A 22,859-nucleotide genomic window follows, 5' to 3' on the forward strand; every position below is an offset into this window, starting at 1 on the left:
CGATGATGCCATTCGATTGGGGGTGGTATGCTGTCGTGCGTAGGTGGGTGGTTCCAAGCATGCGAGTCAGTTCGGAGAACAGCGATGATTCGAATTGCCGTCCTTGGTCGGTCGTGACGCAGGCTGGAACACCAAACCTAGCAATCCACCCGGAGACCAGAGCTTCAGCAATCGTTGGCGCAGTCATGTCCGGTATGGGAAACGCCTCAGGCCACCGAGAGAATCGATCAATGGCCGTAAGGCAGTAGCGATGTCCTTTGCTTGGCGGAAATGGTCCAACAATGTCGATGTTGATGTGGGAAAATCGACTGTCGGGCGCAGAGTAGCGGGACACTGGCGATTGCGTGTGGCGTGTCACCTTCGATCGCTGGCACTGGAGGCAGCTCCTGGCGAAAGCAATGCTGTCCTTGCGGATGCTGGGCCAAACGAATCTCTCCGTCATCAATTTGGCCATTGCACGCGTTCCAGGGTGTGACAGCTGATGGGTAGCTTGCAGAGCGACGTTACGGAACGGTTTTGTCACAAAAGGGCGAATGCGATCGCCTGAGCAATCACAAAGCAATTGCTTCGTGCTGCCTGGAACGGTAAAAAGCTTTAACTTTAAAGAGGTTTTTGATTTACCTTGCTGAATATCACGAAGCTCGTCGTCGGTCTTCTGGTCATCAGCAAGCGCGTCGAAGTTGATCGAGGGTGCAGATTGGATGGCAGCGATGCGGGAGAGCAAGTCCGCCACGATGTTTTCCTTGCCAACTATGTGCCGGATATCCGTCGTAATTTGCCCAATGAAGTCCAACTGGCGAGCTTGTCGGTTTGAGGCCTTATCGAGCTTCTGACGAAAGGCGAAGATGATTGGCTTGTGGTCCGTATAGATGTGGCAGCTTCGTCCTTCCAGCATGAACTTGAAGTGCCGCACAGCGAGGAAGATGGCGGTCAGTTCACGGTCGTAGGTGCTGTAGCGAAGCTGGGCTTTATCGAATTTCTTCGAGAAAAAACCCAAAGGTTGAGCCTGCCCATCGACGATTTGGTGCAACACTGCACCTGCAGCGATGTCCGAGGCGTCGACCCAGAGCGACAGTTCGGCGGATTTGGCGGGATGCGAAAGAAGCGTTGCTTGGGCGAGCTGCTGCTTGCACCGCTCGAAAGCTGCGCGGGTTTCATCACTCCAGGTCAATGGTGTACAATCGTTGCGCTTGTTGCTGGGGGTCATCGCCAGCAGCGGAATTTGAGCTTCGATCGCATTTGGGACGAATCTTCGGTAGAAGTTGATCATCGCCAGGAAGCTTTTCAACTCCTTCACTGTAGATGGTAGCTTGAAATTCTGGATGGCCTCCACACGATCAGGAAGCGGGCGAATCCCTTCAGCTGAGACGGAATGTCCCAGAAAATCCAGTGCTTCGCGGCCGAATTCGCATTTGGCAACGTTTATTGCCAGGTTGTGCTGCTTGAGCCTCTCAAACAGCTGACGAAGATGGTCCCGATGCTCTTCGGGCGATGACGAGGCGATGAACAGATCATCGATGTAGGGGAAAATAAAATCCAATCCACGAACGACTTCGTGAATGAGCCGTTGAAAGGTTTGGGCCGCATTCCTCAATCCAAACGTCATGAACGAAAACTCAAACAGCCCGAATGGCGTCGTGATAGCCGTTTTCGGAATGTCGTCGGGATGAATTGGCACCTGATGGAACGCCTTCTGCAAGTCAACTTTAGAAAAAATAGTTTTACCTTGCAAAATGGTCGTGAAGTCCTGCAGGTACGGCAGGGGGTATCGATCCGGAACGGTCTGGGCATTCAACGCACGGTAGTCTCCACATGGTCGCCAGGAGCCGTCTGCCTTCTTCACCATATGGAGCGGGCTGGCCCAGTTGCTGCTGGACGGTCGGCAGATTCCTAGCTTCATTAGGTGCTCGAATTCAGTGCGCGCTGCTTCGAGTTTGTCCGGTGGGAGCCGTCGCGGTCTGGCATAGACGGGCTGACCGGTCGTCTCGATGCGATGCACAATAGATGACTTGCTGATCGTGCCCGGCGGGGCGAGCCGAGTGATGCTGGGGTATTCTGCCAGTAGTTCAGCATACGGCGACACTGCACTAAAAGTCTTGATCGAGAACTCACTAGTACGCGCGAGGACACCGGCGGATTCGAGATTGGTGGTGTTATCGATTAGACGGTTTCGTTTTAAATCGATCAACAAATCGAAATTGCAAATAAAGTCCGCACCAATTATTCCCGATGTCACATTCGCGATTAGAAATGTCCACAAAAACTCGCGGCGCAGTCCAAGGTTCACTTTAAGAAGCACTTCACCGTACACTTCTATTGGCGTTCCGTTCGCGGCGAACAATTTCGTGGATGTTGGCTTCACTTTTGCTGAATGCAATCCTTTCGGCACTACGGACACATCGGCACCAGTGTCGATTAAAAACTGCATAGCGGTGGTCGAGTCCGTAATTTTGAGGCGATAGATTGCGGCTGTGGTAGAAAGTTCGCCAATTTCCCCCACAGTATCAGCAGAGTGACGTCATTGCTGGTTCGATGAGGCCTGCTGGCTTGTAGAGCAGGGCTTTCGGCATCTTCGGGCATCGTTCCCGAATGTTCGATGGTACCAGCATGGGCCGGACGATGAATCCCTCTCGCGATTGGCACTTCGCTTTTCACCTCCACGAGAACGGGAACGGGAACGACCACGAACACTTTTCTGGATAGGCAGCATCTTTTCGAGCCGCCGCGAGAGCTCGGCGATTTCCCGCTTCAGATCCTGGATTGGATCAATGGCTGCAACTTCTGCGGGTTTCGTTGCCGCCATCGCTGAATTTTGCACGTTGCTGTCCAGGGCGTTGATCTTTCGCAGAACCATCGAATCTACAATGGCGTCGGCGATGGTGATTTTGTCCGCCGCGTCGCCTCTCGATGCAATCACCGCTGCTTGGGCATGTGGAGGCAATCTGGTTGCCCAAAGGTCGAGTAGCACCGCTTCTCCGAGGGAGCTTCCAGCTACGCGCTTCATCTCGTTGAAGAGCTGGCTTGGCTTGAGGTCCCCCAGAGGCATATCGGACAGCACACGTTGAAGGCGCCGCTGCTGGCTGTCGGCAAAGTACGCGATCAGCTTCGTCTTGATGTAGGCGTACTTATCGTTCGCTGGAGTGGCATCGACAATCGACCGCAGCTCGGTCAGCTTGTTTGGAGGAACCTGTGCCATCACGATATTGTACCGACGGGAATCGTGTTGGGCACCGATGCCTGACGCGGCGAACCAGAATTCGAGCGACATAAAATAGGTCTCGATATTCGTGTCGGCCATGCTGGGAGGATTGAGACGCGGCGCATTAATTGTTTCGACAGCCGGCTGGGCTATCGGGGGAATCACCCCACTGGCGCTAGATTTATCCTCCATCGTCGCACTTGCACGTAGTCGACCGAAAAAACTACTTCGAATCGCGATTCGCGGTACCCGTGATCGACAAAATTAGCGATTTGTGGTAATTAATCACGTCGGGGTCACCACTTTAGCGTACACTCAATTATTCGCGGGGTTTTCTCTAGCGAAAAGAGATGGTGTGAACCGATTGAGATGTAAGCTAATACTCCTCATGTCCAGTTTATTAAAATTCAATCAGTGGTACATTGTCTGCTATTGTAAGTGTGGATGGTATAATTGGTACAATAGTGTGTTGTGTCGAGAGAAATTTGAGAGCTATTGCAGGTACTATTGATGATAGCTGTCGGTGTAGTGGAGGACCTTTCGGTCGTGGATGCAGCAGCCAGATCGGATGCTGTGGATGTCGCACCGATTGATGATGCGACAGGGATGAAGCTGATGATGCTACAAGTTAAAAACAGTTTCAAAAATGAACCTTAAAGTAAGAAAATTGATAAAGTACTGATTTTTCATGAGTTGGGAAGGAAATCAACACGATCGAAATTAAACCAATCTAGAGTGCGGTGATGTTATGAGCTCAACAGTTGTCAATCCACCACAGCTTGGCAAGACAACGTTTGCCGGGACAGCAAAACGAAATCCCTTTGAGGCAACAAAACTCACAAACGGCTGAACCGATTAGGATGGCTCTTGCACGGTTCGATTCGTTTTCATGGTGGCTGTGTTTATATGTACAAAAAGTTACGAAAATCAACTAGAAAAGTAACAAAATTGTAAAAGAACTGATTTTCTATGAGCTGGGAAGGAAATCAACACGACCGAAATGAAATCAATCTAGAGTGCGGTGCTATTTTGAGTTCAACAGATGTCAAACCGCCACAAGACAGCAAGACAAAGTTTGCCGAGGGGATGTTGGTTGTTTTTTTTATCGATAAACTATTTATAAGTAAGAACAAAGAAATATAATGTCGAATTCGTTTTTGATTCAGTTCCAACCTGGGTTGGAACTGGATGAGATCACAGTTTCAACCCCAACCCGACTTCGTTTTCGCTTGTACTAAAGTTTGTTTGACGTTTGTTTGTTTACACATTTTCCGCCAATCCAGTTCCAACCCAGGTTCAAAAACGAATTCGACATAACTTTGGAATAGGTAAATGCTCAGTTTGAAAATCAACCATGCGTTTTATTGTTTTAAACAAGCCTCATTTTTCTGCGTGTAAATTAGAAAAATAAAACTCAAAATTGTTGGCTAAATTACCCCGACGACTGAACAAAAACACCACATAAGACTTCTATTGTTTAAATACCTTGAATGACTTTCAAATTAGTTTGTTTTCCATATACTTCAAGTTGATACTATATGATTCAATATCAAGCGAAGCAAATTAGGTTTGTATTACGTTAGGCGATATAAATTCTTTATTGAAGATATGGTGCTCATAATACCCCGACGGTTCAAAATCGACGCAAAAAAACTCTTTTTTCAAAATTCATTTTTTGGCATATAAACACGATTGGACTATGATATTTTTATGCTACTAGTGCAGTATTATCAGAATCATTCTGGCCATACGATGTGTGAGAAACTCAACGTTGTTTTCTGCATCTTCATTCACTTGCATCATGCAAGTTATCTCAGTAACATGTTTATCACTGAAATACCTGATCTCAAGTCAACCAAGTTCTTGGGGGATAAGAACCATACACACCAAATTTTTTGAAACGCTTCCAGCACAAAAAAAATCAGCAAAATAAATTGCTGAATTTCAGCAAAATTTTTGCTGAATTTCAGCACAACGTTGCTGATCAACTGTCAAAATTGCTGGATGGTTCAGTAAGTTGAAAAATTATTGCTGATATTCAGTAAATCCGCATTGCTGAATGAAATCAGCACAAAAAAAATCAGCAAAGTTTGCTGAATACCAGTAAACAAAATTTGCAGTGTATGTCAGCAGGAGACGGGCTTGGTGGTCTAGTGGCTACCGCTTCTGATTCGTATGCAGAAGGCTTGGCAGAAGGTCATGGGTTCAATCCCTGGCCCGTCCTTTTCATCCTACTTTGTATCTTTCTATCCACTTTCTCTCACTCTCTCTTCTCTACATATACAACTCATGTATATTCATATGTTCATAGCCATTGCTAGAACCAGAAACGAATTGAAAAAAAAGTCGTTTCCCTCCCTTCCAACTTCCACTCACAGCACAGTGTATATATAACGCCTATAAGTTATGCAACCAAAGCGTGCTGTTGTGCCGCTTGACCTTATTTACCTTATTCACCACACAATCTATCACGAACACTATAAATAACCCTATCCATGGATCGCATCACCGACCCAACGGTGACTCCCAGATCTCCCATCCTTTCCGTCTAACAAATACCCCAGTCCGTGCGGGTTGTGGGACGCAGAGTGCTCTCGGTCTCTAGTAGCAACAACCAGTACACTCTAACATTCCTTTCCCTTCCCAGCTGACTATAAGGACTTGGCCGGCGCCGTTATTGATCAAATATGCATGAGCTGCTAAAATTGCACTTTGAGAATAAGTGGAATGTCCCAGCCCCTTATTCAGTTGGATCACAGTGCAACTGGTACCAGTTCAGATCAATCACGGAGGAGCAACCATTGGCATGTATAGTCAGAATTGATCGTGATCGATAAGAACCATATCAGGCCAAACATGTCTAAAGGTCCTATCTGCAGACAGTGTTGAGAATACTCACTTGCAAGAGTGATACTCACTTGCGTCTATCTCAGTCCAGAAGCATGCTATCAAAAAATGATGTATGAAGGGCTTTTAGATTGTAGTTTAATCTAAAAGTTTGCCGAATAAAGTAAACATCGCAGACGCATACCAAAGTTGTGAGAGAGCTGTGAGTACAAGGTGAGTAAAATTCGCGTAATTCATACTCACCTTGTGCTCATAGCTCTCTCACGGTTTTGTTATGCGTTTGCAACCTTTACTTTATTCGGCAAACTTCTAGACTAAACTTCAATCTAAAAGTCCTTCAAACACCATTTTTTGATAGCATGCTTCTGGACTGAGATAGAAGCAAGTGAGTACAACTTTTCGCTAGTGAGTATTCCCAACACTGTCTGCAGAAGAGAGGCTCTCTTTGGTTTCCCTCTCTTTCGTTAATATCTCAGCTCTTTATTTGTATTATGATTGTCTCCTTGCATTGAACGATGGTCAAAACAATCGTCTTTTGATTTGTACTGCAAAAGTAGTTGAAAAGTGTACCATTACATTGCAATAATTGAAAGAGAAAGTGAACAAAGAGAGCCTCTCAAATGCAGATAGGACCTATTGAAATGTTTGGCCTGATATGTCAGCAGGCCCAAGATGGGTTTGCCGATAACTTTGAATGATGGGTAAGTGAACTGTAATAGCAGAGGATGTGATCTGCTGTTTATTTCTCCTCGTCACAGAAGCAATAATTTGAGGTTTGGATTGCTCCGATCTTTTGTAGATGTATCTACAAGGTCAGTAGTGGCCAGTTATTAGACTGGTTGAGATCGCTTTTGTTGATACCTAATAGTTGTTGGGTTTTCTTGGGGTTTATTGTGACGAGCCTTTTGGATTGGTTCCTTTGAAGAAGAGCATTATAGGCCACTGCATGAAATTCTCTCCCTCTCTTTCACTCTTTTAGAAATTTTGTAAACAACTAGGCCACGAAACGTCAAAATCCCATACAAAATCAAAACAATGCAGTGCCCTATAGTTTGACTCGATTTGACTGACCATATATTTGTTCAGTTCCATTTTTAAAAGCCTCAACCAAGGATGGGAAAAAATCATTAATTTATTGCGTATCCCTCACTCACATCCACGCACAATCTGATGCGAGTGTGCTTCTCCCCCAGCCAAGCAGAATCTTTCCACTTTCATTGCCCATTCTTTCTAATCACCGAGCACCGGGCGACGCAAGCAACGGCGGCCGAATGAATCGCTACCGAATCTGAGTGCCGAAGGCGAACGAACCAATAGACGAGTGCACCGATGAACTGAATTCATCGCGGTCCGAGAATTTTGACACTAGAGCGGGGTCGCTTCCAATCAGAAGTGAAAGATTTCCAATCAGAATTGAACAATTCTGATTGGGAAAGACCCCGCTGTAGTGTCAAAATTCTCGGACCGCGATGAATTCAGTTCATCGGTGCACTCGTCTATATTGAACGAATGTTTGCGTTCTGAGTCGGGTGCGAGAGCATTGGTTTTGAAACGTTCATTTAGCGTTCAGTGGAAGCATTCAGTACTGGGATTTGAATCAGTGAGTGCGTTTTCATTCAATCAGCTGAATGTCACTCGGTAGTTGAGAGAGCGAACGTTCTTTTCGTATACACCGATGCAAGCTGATTCAATTCGCTCTCTATTTGTTTCTCTCTTGATTCGCTTCGTTGGCGTCAGTGGCGAGCCGTTCGTGCTGCGTTCGTTTTTAGTACGCCATGCTCTCACTCAGTATTGGGTTGTTGGCATTCTTTTTGCTAGTTTGCATCGCCGGCATTCGGGTGAGCGAATGAGTTTTCCCATGCTTGGCCTCAACAATAAAGATGAAAAAAATAAAGCTTAGGTTGTCTCTGTTTTTACGAAATCTTTGAAATTCATCAAAATCGCACGAGTTCAACTTTGCAAAATGATCTATTCGGTATAACTTATTTTATTGAAAATTGAAATGTCTTAGAGCCAGGTTTTTAAAATAGTTTGGACCTAAATGCCGTATATTACACTATATCCTAGAAATAAGCCTATAGATCGGACCTGTATCGGAAACGTTCAAAATGCTCTCAAAAAATCTCGAAGCACGGTTGGTCTTTTTATTCCGGTTCTTCTATGAAATCTTCACAATATAGTTAAGTTTAGAACAGCTTGAAGAAATTTGGAAAATGTTTTGTATTATTGAAAATATGGTTCTATGAGTATACCACACAAAATAACAACCTGTACAAAAAAAACGAACCAGCCAAGGGCTGAAAGTCTCTTTAATAAAGACAAATCAATCAATCAATCTGTACAAACTGCATTTTTTTTTTAATTTTTTAAACGTTTCAATAATTTGTAGCGAAAAAAATTTGTACGGGGAAAAATCTGGAAAATAATGATTATTACTAGCAGTTATGTACACATAACATATCACTTAATACCGACTTTTAAAATTCTTATTTTAGATAGAAAAACCTCCAACATTTAGAATATGGTCTAAACCAGGGGTTCTCAAACTTTTGCAGTTTGCGACCCACTTTTGATTTTCATTGAATTTGGCGACCCATCAGCACATATTTTAATAACATATGTCAATTTAGAAATTTGGGTTGACTTTTTTTAATATATATATTTTATCGCTTAACAATTTTTGCGTTTAATCTTACAAATTAAAGTTTTTTTTCTAATTTATCGTGCTGTTTTTTTTTCTGGAGCTCGATTTGAATAGGTCATATGTACTTTTGTCGATTAAAAATTCGATCAGTTGGATTCGCTTATTACAGTGAAAACTATTGAAATTGAACAAAGTTGATACATGCAGCAGAATCCTTACAAAACAGGCTTTCCGTTGCATCATTAAAAGTCTCCAAAATATCTCCCATATTGCTACAATAACTAAAATAAACTGATCGAATTTTATATCGACAAAAGCACATACGACCTATTCAAATCGAGCTCCACATTTTATTTTATTTTTTTTTTGTAAAAGTTCCTTGTCTTAAGAATTTGGAATATGTTTGTAAGTTTCTAATACAAATTTAAAAAGTCTAGTTAAATACAACAATACAAAAAACCGCAGATTTTAGGAATTCTAAATTCTAAATTCTTCGGGAAATAAAAATATTCATGATTTGAATAAAAAACATATAATCATGTAAAAACATAAATCTTTCAAACAGATCAGGTTGAAAGTACTTTTTCCATATTCATGGTGTTTATTGAAACCAGTTTTAAGCTGTACTAATTTCTGAAAAAAGTCAGATTATCAAAATTCAGCAAAATTTTACAGAAGGTAAGTTTTACCATAAAAACAAAACAAAAATCGGTGGATATTTCCAAACGTTCGATGGTTTCTTGTCGAAATTTGTTGAATTTTTGATATTTCAAATATTTTTTGACATTTTAACTGTTGAACTTGATGTGTAAATGTAAAGGAAAATGCTTGGGAAAATGCTAATTGCAAACCACACTTTACCTCTTTTTTTTTGTAGAGACCACAAAAACTAAAATTTTACTAGAATCTTCTGATTGAAACTCACAGTTTCAACATTGATTTCAGAACTCAAAAAGATACATGCCATACCAAGATTCATGATACAGGAAGTTTGAAAAGAATTAAGGAGAAACTTTATTTCAAGAAATAGTTCTGCCGATTCTCCAAGAGAGTTTGTAAATTTGAAAGTGACTAACAAAATAAGTTATCATTAGTTAATTAGCACATATATTATGACGTCGCCCAAGGTTTTGCGACCCACTAAAAATCTGCCCGCGACCCATCACTGGGTCGCGACCCATAGTTTTAGAAACGCTGGTCTAAACCAAAAAAACACCTACTTTTTGGTCGAACTTTGACGCTCTGTTTTAAATATCTTCATAGGTTATAAAATTGCGTTCTCTGGTAAATCTACCTCTTCATTAGATTTAAATACATACCTAATTGAAAAAAATGCATATTTTTGACTTTATGTATTTTTACCCTTCTTACACCCATAAGAAGGGTATAAATACCGCTTGGAAAACCGATTTTCGATCCGAGGCCCGCAGGGCCATGTCACATATACCAATCAACTCAGCTCGACGAATTGAGCAAATGTCTGTATGTGCGTGTGTGTGTGTATGTGTGTGTGTGTGTGTGTGTGTATGTATGTTACAAAAAAATGTCACTCACGGTTCTCAGCCGTCTGTTGACCGATTTGAGTTCTCTTGGAAGCAAATGAAAGCTACTACATCCTAGTAGAACGCTATTGAATTTTATTTTGATTGGACGTTCGGTTACCGAGATATCTTTCAAAGAGTGCTAGGGAGTAGTACAACTTAATTATTTTAGATATTTTTGACAAAGTGTATCACCATAAATTTCTCAGCCGTCTATCAACCGAATCGGGTTCTTAAGGCTCGAAACGAAAGCTACTGCACCCTAGAAGAACGCTTTTGAATTTCATTCCGATTGGACATTTTGTAACCGAGATATCTTTCGGGGAGTACTTTGGAGTAATACAACTTAACTTTTTAAGAGGTCTTTGACAAAATGCTTCATAATAATTGAATCAGCCGTGTGTCAATCGATTTGAGTTCTCTCAGCATCAAATGAAAGCTACAGCATCCAAGTAGTATGCTATTAAATTTCATGCCGTTTGGACATTTTGTTTCTGAGATATCTTTCCACGAGTACTAAGGAGTAATGAAATTTACGCTTTTGAGAGATTTTTGATAAAATGTATCATAATACATTTCTCAGCCGTTTGTCAACAGATTTTTTTATGATCATATTTGGTTACACAAGTTAGTTATACATGAAAATGCAATTGCATCAAATACATAAAAGCTACTATCTCTTTGTAATATTTGACCTTAATAAACAGTAGCAAAAATATCACGGAATGTATGTAGGAAAAGCCTTTTTTATGATCAAATTTGGTTTTTCAAGGAGCTCTGCATGAAAATGCAATTGCATCAAATACATAAAAGCTACTATCTCTTTGTAATATTTGAGCTTAATAAACAGTAGCAAAAATATCATTGAATGTATGTAGGAAAAGCCTTTTTACCCTTCTTACACTCATAAGAAGGGTATAAATACCGCTTGGAAAACCGACTTTCGATCCGAGGCCCGCAGGGCCGAGTCACATATACCAATCAACTCAGCTCGACGAATTGAGCAAATGTCTGTATGTGCGTGTGTGTGTGTATGTGTGTGTGTGTGTATGTATGTTACAAAAAAATGTCACTCACGGTTCTCAGCCGTCTGTTGACCGATTTGAGTTCTCTTGGAAGCAAATGAAAGCTACTACATCCTAGTAGAACGCTATTGAATTTTATTTTGATTGGACGTTCGGTTACCGAGATATCTTTCAAAGAGTGCTAGGGAGTAGTACAACTTAATTATTTTAGATATTTTTGACAAAGTGTATCACCATAAATTTCTCAGCCGTCTATCAACCGATTTAGGTTCTTAAGGCCCCAAACGAAAGCTACTACATCCTAGTAGAACGCTATTGAATTTTTTTTTTATTGGACGTTCGGTTACCGAGATATCTTTCAAAGAGTGCTAGGGAGTAGTACAACTTAATTATTTTAGATATTTTTGACAAAGTGTATCACCATAAATTTACTTCTAAACTTTTTAAGATTTTTGACCAAGTGTATCATAATAAATATTTCGACCGTTTGTCAATCGATTTGGGTTCTCTTGGCACCAAATGAAAGCTACAGCATCCTAGTAGATCGCCCAGAAATTTTATTTCGATTGGACATTTGGTTACAGAGATATCTTTCGAAGAGTACTTCGAATTTATACAACTAAACCTTTTGAGATTTTTGACCAAAAGTATCATAATAAATATCTTAGCCGTCTGTCAACCGATTTCGGTTATCCTGGCACCAAATAAAAGCTACAACATTCTAGTAGAACCCTATACATTTTCATTAGGATTGGACATTTGGTTACCGAGATATCTTTCAAAGAGTACTTGGGAGTAATACAGGTTAACTTTTTGAGATTTTTGACCAAGGGTACCATAATAAATATCTCAGCCGTCTGTCAACCGATTTGGGTTCTCTAAGCACCAAATGAAAGCTACAATATGCTTGTATAAGGCCCTGAAATTTTATTTCGATTCGACATTTGATTACTGAGATATCTTACGTAGAGTATTTCAATAAATTATTTTTTTTAATATATTCACTTGTTATCTTGCATTTGTTTTTGACCAGTCTATGGGAAATTATTTTTCAATAAATAATGCTGATCTCATACAAAGTGTATTCTAGCAGGTTATTGTTTTCAACAAAATTATAATTAACAAATTACAAATACACAGGAATTTTATGAAAACTAACAATATGTTAAATGAAAGCTTTAAATTTATATATTGTGGGAAAAATGCAAGAACTGTACAGCCAAAATAACTAGTTAATGCCAAAACTGATTAACTTAGTAGATGTATCATTTTTGTCCTTTCAACACCATAACCACAGACAAACAGACGTAACACTTCGAACATTTTTCGATTCAAATCATAGTCACGGAAACATATTCGCCCAATGCTAAAAGGATTAAGTTTGGCCAACCACCAACTAGGTGGCGGTAGTGAGCAAACGTCAAACTCGAACAAAAACTATGCGAGCGCCACGGTTGGGCAGTTGGCCAACTATCAAATTTTGAAAAAGATCGTTAAATCGGTGTACGATGAGAATTATCAGAGTGTTACGTCTGTTTGTCTGTGCCATAACCATGAATACCAAGTACTTCGGAGTTAATTTATTCGACTGATTAAGAGATATTAGACAAAGTGCATCTTGCTGATTTTTTTATCCATTTGTTAATCGATTCAAGATTATTTGGCAGTTAACAAAAGATACAATATTCCAGAATATGAAAGCTATTTTTTTAACATTCCATATAAGATTCTTGGAGGTATCTGGCATTACTGGTAAGTCCATGGTCTATGCTATTTTGGGAACCATTTCACTAGATGTCAAATCCACAATATTTTCTAGAACTTTTGGCCAATCGCACAAAATAAATTTGCTTAATACGCATAATACAACAATATTTTTAATAAGTGTAAGAAGGGTTCTGTTCACCATAGGTGGATTAAATCGGGTTTTTATTTGCGCAATCGTTCTTTGAAGACGCATAAAAAAAGAGTTTCTCGAAAAATGGCCCTTTTTCATTTTTAAGAATTGCCCTAAACTGCGGAGGAAATTTTTCTTGATAAAAATAAATTTCCTATATCATGAGCGTTCTGGAAAAGATATAGGATAAAAACACTAGACTTCGCCCCCCCCCCCCTAAAATTTTGCTCTAATCTTCGCCACTTCATACATAAAAATGTAATTTGTATCAAGGGGGCGAGGATTGGTGAAGTCTAGTGCTTTTACCCTATTTGCGCAAAACTAAGAAAAAAAAATTGAATGTTTTCCCATAGTTTTCGCAATTTTAATTTTTTAGGTGTCCAAAATTTTAAAAACATATGTGCAATCTTTTAGATAAAAGTCCAAGTTAAATGATTATTTTTTGAAAATCAGAACTGCCATTCTTTATTTAAAAGATTTTTTAAGTATCCCAAAATAAAGTTATGATTATTTCGAACACATTACACTAGTTAACAAAATAAAACGAAAGTCGTGAACTTCTGTCAACGACCAAAATATTTGAAGCATAATTTAGCGCTGATTTCGAAACCGTGCTTCAAAAAATTTAAAGTAGAACAGTTTTTGAGCTTTAGCTCAATATCGAGTTTTACAACTTTTGAAAATATGGAATTTCATAAAATTCAAATATCTTGCGGTTTGTTCAACCAATTTTAAATCTTTTTCCATAAATTAAAAGCTGAATATAAAACCATTCGATCATCTGAATGCAGGTTTTGCGTCAGATTGATGAAAATTAAGATATTGGCGAATTTTGGGGATGATCTCCTTAAATTTTAGCAAAATTTCCAAAAATTTAGGAAGAAATGTATTTTTATCAATAAGAAAAAAAAACATTTATTTGACTATTTATTTGACATATCATATGTGGGTGAGTTACAGTAAAAAATTCGGCTCAATCGGAGCATTGATTGCGGAGAATGAGATGTGTGAAGTGAGCGACTTTGCTTAAAAATAGAACAAAAATCGATTTCAAATCATCTACCTTGTATGGAAAGTCGAAAAAATTTCCGCTCTACTGTATTTTTTTTCCTTTGCGTTTTCGAACTCAGGGCATGATTCTACACCAAAAACGATCATCAGCTTACCGAGTTCAAAAATGCTGTAAACTAGTGAAGGCAATTGTGAACGTTTATAGTTAATTTACAACATGGTATACTTGCTGGAACGCAACTGCGACGCGATTTTGAATTGTTCAAAGCCATAAGTGTCGTGTCTTATCTCGCGTCGCGTTTCGTGATTGTCATACAGATAGCCATTCACGAAATCCGCGACCAAATTCAGACAAATCCGTGAAAATCGCGACCAAATTAGAAGGATCCGTGAAATGTAACAGCCCTGTAAATGAACTATAATTACCATCTCGAATTTTGAAACAATGATGATGTTTTGGATAAATTGGTGTTAAAATAGAAAAATAATCTAATTGTTATAATTTTCTTTCGTGTAAAGAATTTTAAGTTTAGTCGAAAGTTTTTTTATAGCCTATTATATTAGTCATAAATGATCAAAAGTTCATTGCATTCGGTTTGTTGAATCCGGAGCTATAACAGCCCAAAATTGGGCATCGGATAATTATACCTTTTTCTAGAATCTTTCTTCAAGTAGAATTGCCCGATCTTTTCCCAAACTTGGACCACTGATACACAACTAGTTGATGAACTTACAGTAAAAGTTTAAGATAATTTGATGCCTTTTTCGAAACGTTACAGCTAGTTGAACATTTTTTGAAAAGTGAAAATTTTACCTGTCCCAGTTAAATTGCGTATCCCCCGTAGTATAGCACTTAGTACATAGGCGACATTTAGGTAAACGGTGATAAGAAGTTCTTACCTAGGTTCTGACATTTGAAATGATCGCTTTGCTTGTGAACAGAGCATATTACCCATTCTCCCACTTCTCCGGATGCTGTTCGGTATCCCAGATTCTGACTTTTAACCGGTGCAGACGGATTTTTGGATGATTTCGATAAGTACCGTGACCGGCCCTAATTCTGCGCAGTCCTTCATGCGGCGCACTTTCTCGAATATACCACAAAATCACGGACGCTAGTTCAATATTAGCTTCAACTATATTTTTTGAATATTGTGTCAATAGTAATAAAAAAGTTTGTGAAGAAAAATTTTTTAAATCAACGACCATTATTTTGTAAAAAAAATAAAATGATGTTGCAAGTACTGGAAATTGCCAGAAATCTGTGTCCGTTAGTGAAGCTGCTAAAAAATTGTCTCATGAGCTGAAGCATTTTGCGACATCAATAATGAAGAGAATGTCTGCTTTTCCATGCGCATCATGTACTGCTGTCTTCGAGGAATCAGAATCGGAAAAAAGCAATTGAGTTTTCTTCTTCTTTTCTTAATCTTCTTGTTCTTCTTAGGGGCGCAGAATTAGGAACCGGTATTAAATGGTGGTCCTAATTCTGCGCAGACCTTTCAACACTAAGTTTTGAACATATAATTAATAAACAAACATCATATAAATGCCACCATAGTTATACCTAGTATATTCTGTTTCTAGCAATCCGGTGAATTTAATTACGTCTTATCAAATTAGTTTTTAAACTTTGAAGGCTAATTTACGATTCTTGCATTTTTGATCTGATAATTCTACCGGACTAACCACTTGTTTTAAACATTTGCTATCAACCTCGGGGGAAATTTTATGTATTCATGCAAGCATTCGTCAAATGCGATATATGATGTGAGTTTACATGGAATTTTCTTGAACGGTGGAAACTCTGGAGTTAGACAAGAAAGAAGTGTCAGTTTGCAAACAAAGATTGTGCTACCTTGTCATATAAAAAGTTTATATTGCCTTTAGAAATGAAAGTAAATTTTACTAATATGTACATATGCGGATAACTAAAAAGCTTTACGTAGTATTATTCGATAATGCTACCTTTTGTCCTTTTGTGTATTATGATTGAAATTCCCTTTGCTTAGTTATCAAAGTAGGTAGTATCAATGTTGGGAACATGCAAAGTTCCAATATGGTCGTAATGTCGTATAAAAGTTGAAAATGAATAATTCAATTGAATTTCATCTATGAATCGTGTTCTCATTACAATATGTTATCTTTTTAGAGTTTTTCCCATGTGCGCAGAATAAGAAACATTCCAAAAAAGGGTGCGCAAGATTAGGAACAAAGAGACATTTTAGAATTTTCATTATTTTACATATAAATTGAGTGTTTTTTTTTTTTTTTTTTTTTTTTTTTTTTTTTTTTTTTTTTTTTTTTTTTTTTTTTTTTTTTTAACACCGCTAGCCATCATGGTTTCTCATAGCGGAAATCATGATGGTTACAGGTCGCAAGCCCTGGTAAAGTGTGGAACGTTTTGATGGCTGTGATCCCTGACCATCATGTAATCAAAATCCCAGGGATACTCAAGTGACCATACTGTTGGGTTGTGGGGGTTGCATATATTGACAAGCATTGCTATGGATCGTTAAGGCTGAGTAGGAGCGGGGAATGGATCTACGATTGCTTAATTGCGATTATACCTACTTACTGGTATAGTCGTGGTTCAGCAGTGGTGGTGCCGCTTTTCGCTTGTGTTCGGCCTAGGTGGTTTGTTTAGGCGGTGCGGGTAGGTCTGTATGTACTTCGTACGTGCAGTGCGTACGGCTCCTACGGCTCAGCATTGTGGTTACTTGGGTAGTGTAGGATAATTGGGTTTGGGACTGAGGGGGTCGTCATTGATTCTGCCGACACCATTGCGTGCTCATTGTTGACGGTTGTGTTGGTGACGATTTCTTCAGCTTTAGAATCTCATTTATTCCACGCACAAACTTTGGGAGGAGGGACTGCTTTGTAATGCAAGAGAGGGATTTAAACTCTGCGTTACGGGTTGGGTGAGGTCATGCAGATAGAAGCAACCCAGGTGACCATGCGGCTCGGGTCGTGATGGATGCATGAGTGCAGTGTGTGTGGGGTGCGCTACCCTGTGGGTGCAGTTGAGTCCGGGTTGGAGTGGAAAGAGACCCTTCTCTACCCTAGATCGGTTTCGGTTGTACGGACGGGGTAGTGTTTGGCCTATTTGTGACGTGTTGTGTGGGATTTGCGGCCCGAGCTGCGCGGTTACTTAGGAAGTATTGTGCTCTGCAATCTAGATTTTGGTTTTAAGATGAAGCTATGGCTGGGCTGTGCCTCGGATTTGTTGGGCGCAGGTCGGGAGAGCTGATGGCGGTTTGTGCTGGAGGGTTTGCTCGATTGGTTAATCACTGGTGGTGGCCAGTTGATTGACTTGTCGGCGCTGCCTGTCATTTGGTTCTTGGGGTTTGTGCTCTCGAGATTCGGGGCGTTGCTTCGTTGTATCTTCGCTTTAATACTAATATTCCTTGTTTGATTTAACTGACTGTTATGTACAGGCGCTTAACTCATTCTATTTCATAGATTGCCAGATTTAAGGGTAATGGTTCAATAGGGTGTTAGCAATCAGAGTGGATTAGAACGAGTTGGCGCCTACAATACACCAACACTAACACACATACACCAATACTTACACGCACACATGCACCTACAACTAGCTGTAAAAGACCAGTGGGCGGGACAATGGTGCCTACCCAACAGTTGTAGGTGGGGTGTTTGGCTTAGCTACATGACTTGGTCCGGCAAGCCCATAAACATCAATTGGTAGACGTATTGCCTAGTGAAAAGACAACGCAGATGGGCGAAAGCCAGGGGATGCGTTGATAATAGCAGAATAGCAGAATAGCAGAATTTTACATATAAATTGAGTGTTTTGTATTAGAATATTTTTCCCTTATTTACAAAGCTAATAACTATGTGCGGTTAAAAATTCAGCAAAATCGGTTCGATTTGGAATTTGTTACAGCTGATTGAAATTGAAAAAGTCATAGGTGCGCAGAATATGGGCCCTCCACGGTATTTTCTTTCTTTGGAATGACGCGTTTTAAGAAATAGTTTTCTGGGGAATGGTAGGTACATTCTGGGGAATGTTACAGAATCGACTAGACTAGTTCACGCGCACGGCCCGCTGCTATCCATGTATTGTAACAGCCGCAAAGGTTTTTGCTGTATAATAAACTGCCGCCATTCGCATAACAGTCCCATCTTTGCTGGGTTTCCTATTCATATGGGACTGTTTTGCGAGTGGGGGCAGTAAAGGTCTAATGAATTTAATAAATTCGTAATGTATGTGATATTATAAACTAATCACTTTACAACTAACAATGACGCATGCTATGACATTTATTATCTTAATGTTTTTTTAGTATACAAGCAATATTTCAGATTTTCACCATTTTGAGAATTGCCTACAATATATGTAAAGATTAATTATAAACGTAATGCTTAAACATTAGTTCTTGATCGCTGCCTTAATCTCATTCAATAGCATCGAGCCCACCACCATTTTGTCACAGTTCACAGTCAATGAGCATTCCGACCCGCCATTTTTCGTTTGCACCACAATCAGAACCAAACTTTCCGAACTCATCGTCTGGGCAGCGAATAGAATCTTATCCGTTTCGGAACACGGAACGTTGGCAACATTGGCCACTTCAAAGATTCTCTGATGGAGGGACCTGTTCTGCGCTGCAAGTGAAGGATTCAGCGGAAAACTGGACGAATGCTCGGTCATACCTCGGAGTTTGGACCGTTCCGTGTGGAACATGGATTCTGGTAAGGTTACCGACCGGATGAGTTCCCCGACGGGAGCTTTAAGCGTAACCTTGCTCGTTCCGCTATTGGATTTGATTTCGAAGTTTGCTGGTTGGGTGGAGTCGTTGAAGTCCAACCCGAGGATGCCGGTCCAGGATTGTTTCGGATTCAGCAACTCGATGGATGGTGTCTCGTTGAGCGACATTCCGGATTGGAGGTGTTTCTTGGTGACCTGAACGTCAATTAGCTCCATGTTGCCGTGATTTGTAAAAGTCAGCTCAATAGATATCATCTTGGCCGAGTAGAGATGCGGAGCTCTTGTGAAGCGATAGGTGATTCCAAGACCGAACCCGTTGACTTTGTTCAGCAGCTCGTGGGTTTTGTTGGGAATGTAACTTGGGCCTACCAGATCTACGACATTGGACAGCACCTGGTTATCACCGGCTATTCCGGTCATTGGGGTTAAGAAACCACCGAGAGAAGGAGTCATTATTGGTCCAACAGGTGGAATGTCATCCAAGTCTAACAGCAAATCCAGATTACTTTTTGGCGGCGGAGGTTGGGACGTTTTAGACACGGATTTAGTGGATTTTTCCTGTTTAGCATTCCGTTTCCTGGCCTCAGAACTTGCCGCACTGGAACTATTCCCTCCGTCACTGGATGAACTGTCATAACTACCACTGCTGCTGCTACTACTGTCCTCACTCTCATCTTCGGATCCCGATGACAGTGACTCAAATTCCTCTTTCGACTTGGTAGCGCCGTCAACTTCGTTGTACGCTGTCTTCGATATCTCGTTTCCATTTTCCTCTCCTGATTCCGATTCCGACCCTGATTCGGATCCCGAACCAGACGAACCACTCGAGCTAGAACCGGAACCAGAGCTGGTCTCATCCTCCGAAGAACTTTTCTCAGATTCGGAGTAGAACGACTTAGTCTTTGCGTGTTTCTTATCGCGTGACTTCCCGACCGGAGCGCCTTCATCTTTTTTCTCTGCATCTCCGGTGTGCATCGGTTGGCCATACTCGGTAGGAACTTCCACATTTCGGACGGAACTATCTGGGGCAACTTCCGGGAACGAAGGCAAATCCTGATAACCGCTGGCTCTCATGTTCAAATAATGCGACAGAGATCCAAGCTGGAAACGCTTTCTTCCATGGTATTTGCTTTCTAGAGTAGGAGCTGGCTTCTCGGCCAAGAAGATGTTCCTCGCATTTTGAGACAAAACCGTTTGCTTTCCTCCAGCCGGAAATATGAACTGTTTCAGAAATCTGGCGCGGTCTCTGATGTCATAGTTCTGATCGTAACGGGCCAAGTTAAACACATACTGGCACAAAAGTTCCGTCTGCTGCGGATTGGTCAAGTAAAGCTTGACAGCGAGATTCAATACCTGCAACTTTACGACATCCTCTTCGTCGATGAAGGATTTAGCCAGCTTTCGCATAACGTCCGGGGCGATTTTCGGAACCTTTTCATTGTATTCTCCAATCAGCCATAAAATGGAAGCCCGCGCGGCTGGCACTTGAATGAAGTCCAACAGTTTGGCCATTTGTGTGATGATGTCAAAATGTTCCTCCTTCTGGGTTTGCAGCAGCTTTTTGATGACCACAACGCTTTCTGCCACCACGTATTCTAAAATGGAAACAGATAATATTGTATTTTTCATGAATTGGGTCAAAACGCTGGGTTACTGTATCGAGAAAATTAGCGATGTTTGCGAGAAACCCCACAGAACAATCGAACCTCACAGTCGTTCTATGTGAGTGCGATGCAAAATGCATCCATATGGGAGCATCCATTACGTACGTAACGCTGAAATTGGGAATTTCCAACCCCGACGAGCTCTGAGAGATGCAGAAAGGTTAAACATATGACCTTTATCTTCGGCTGCTCAACGTTAATGATGTTATCATGAATACGACACATAACGTAATATGCACTTACCATCTTTGTTGGAGAGCAAATGAACCAACCCATTTAGACACGTGTCGGTCACCTCATGAATCGACGCAGCGCACCTCCCGATGGCCTGAATGGTCGAGGCAACAAAATCCTTATCGTTGCTACTGATGTAGGTTTGAAACTCTCGCAGAATCACCGAAATACTCGTCTCCGTCGCCAGATTGGTAAGAATATCAAGCTTCAGCAGCTTGATGTGAGTCTGATCGCTCGATCGGACAAAAAACGACTTCAAATACTGCTCGAAGATTGATTTCCGCTCCACGGACATTGAAGCGATGCATGTGAGCACAACGCTTTGGACCTCCTTGTGACTTCGCAGCAACCTGATCAAGGCTTTGGCCACAATGGTGACTTCGTTCCTTGGCGCAATGTGGTGGTAAAGTTGGGCCACGGCCATCACAACAGACGCATTACGACTTTGGAGCAGCGGCTTGGCTTGCCGCAGAATCAGCCGATGATCAATGTCCAAAGCGTAGGTTTTCCTCGGAGATTTCGGTGCGTTTTTCGGTTGTTCCGACTCGGAAGACGATTCATCGTAAAACGGTTTGTTCTCTTCGTCTTCCTCATCGTTGAAATCCTAAAGGAAAAAAAACATGCATAAGTTGGCTAATTTAACCTTTTTAATTCAACTCACATCTTGGTTTGGGTCCACAAACTGAGTCCTTGCGTATCGCGTCAGCATGTTGATGATCAAAACTTGGCCCCACTCGTCAACATCGACCAGAAGATTGCACAATTTTCGATAGTTCTTGTGAATCAAATCCGTCCGATCCGGACAAACCTCTTCGAATGCCATCACTGCAGAACCTACCACTAGAGTGGTCCTGTCGGCCAGCAGCTTTTCTATCACCGTGATAAGTTCATCCTTCTGTTCCGGATCCAAATGAAACAATTTGGGAATAGCATGAGCCGCAGTTTTTCGCACATATGGGCTCATGTCCGATGCAGAATCTCGAATGGCCAGCATCACAATCGGCACGATCATCGACACCCGGATGCTGGACAGAACCCGCAATGCACTGGCCCGGATCAGCTGGTTAGGATCCTTCAGAGCGCGCTGGAATGTCGAAATGGACAGCAGAGCCAAATCTTGCTGTTCCTCTGCATAACGAACCAGATAAACGTAGACAAGCTTCTTGACCTCGATGTTCTTGGAGACGACGTTTTTCACCACGGCCGGAAAGAGATCCGAAGCATCTCGGCCCTTGGCTATCATTCCGATGATCCGCTTCATTGCCTCCAGCTTTAGACTATCCTTGTTGCTGTCTAGCATCTGCTTCAGATCGTCGTGCCTAAAAGAATCAGTAAGCTATGATTATTCCGACAATTTTATATCGACACCAATAAACACATACTTCTTATAATCTGCATGGAAGAATCCGCCCTCGTTGGCATATTCGACCACGTCACTGCGGTCATTGCCGTAATTTGCCGCAGTGAGTGCGCTCACTCCGATCGCCGCTGATCCCGATGATAGCATTTTGCTGGTGATCAGATGACAAGTTTTTCCAGATTTTTGTGCCACTAAAATGAGAAAAAAATGATTTTCTCAAAAATGTCTCAAAAACACGAACAAACTAATAAAATTTCACTGCTTTCACTTTGACAGAACGTCCGTCAGCAACAAAACAACAAACAAAAATGAACTAGCCGAAATGAACTCACCAAAATGATTCATGCATGAAATATAGGTACACTGAACAAAAAACTTCAAGAAATTTCAAATGATGTTTCTCCACAGAATATAGGCTAGAGGAACTGGTTCACTTAGCGTGAATGAGGATGAAGCATCTGTCACTTTTAGCATTTTTTTTATATGAAGATCTACTTTTTCTTTGACAGATGCTTCATCCTCATTCACGCTAAGTGAACCAGTTCCTCTAGCCTATTGACCGTCCAGTTCCAAACTGTTCACGACCGTTCGAAACAGTCGGCGTTTCAAACGAGGTTTCAAACCTTGTTTCAAACGGTCGGTGAAACAGTCGGTGACGGATTTGACAGCAGAAATGAGCGAGAAAGATTTCGCGCGCAAACGCGTTTTCAA

General features: G+C 41.1%; 2 protein-coding genes across 2 annotated transcripts; both read right to left on the reverse strand.

Moving 5' to 3' along the window:
- Positions 1-2,518: 2,518 nt before the first annotated feature.
- On the reverse strand, positions 2,519-3,391 carry LOC115265003 (uncharacterized). Its single transcript, XM_029869191.2, has one exon. It carries the CDS (start codon positions 3,389-3,391, stop codon positions 2,519-2,521), a length of 873 nt encoding a protein of 290 aa, XP_029725051.2.
- A 15,033-nt stretch (positions 3,392-18,424) lies between these two features.
- On the reverse strand, positions 18,425-22,440 carry LOC109416173 (AP-3 complex subunit beta-2). Its single transcript, XM_019690153.3, has 5 exons — positions 22,398-22,440; positions 22,171-22,339; positions 21,450-22,107; positions 20,798-21,392; positions 18,425-20,485 (listed from the first exon to the last, which is right to left on the reverse strand). Exons 2-5 carry the CDS (start codon positions 22,293-22,295, stop codon positions 18,552-18,554), a joined length of 3,312 nt encoding a protein of 1,103 aa, XP_019545698.3. The 5' UTR covers positions 22,296-22,339; positions 22,398-22,440; the 3' UTR covers positions 18,425-18,551.
- Positions 22,441-22,859: the final 419 nt, after the last annotated feature.

Source organism: Aedes albopictus, chromosome 3, assembly GCF_035046485.1.
Source record: "Aedes albopictus strain Foshan chromosome 3, AalbF5, whole genome shotgun sequence".
Taxonomy (NCBI): domain Eukaryota; kingdom Metazoa; phylum Arthropoda; class Insecta; order Diptera; family Culicidae; genus Aedes; species Aedes albopictus.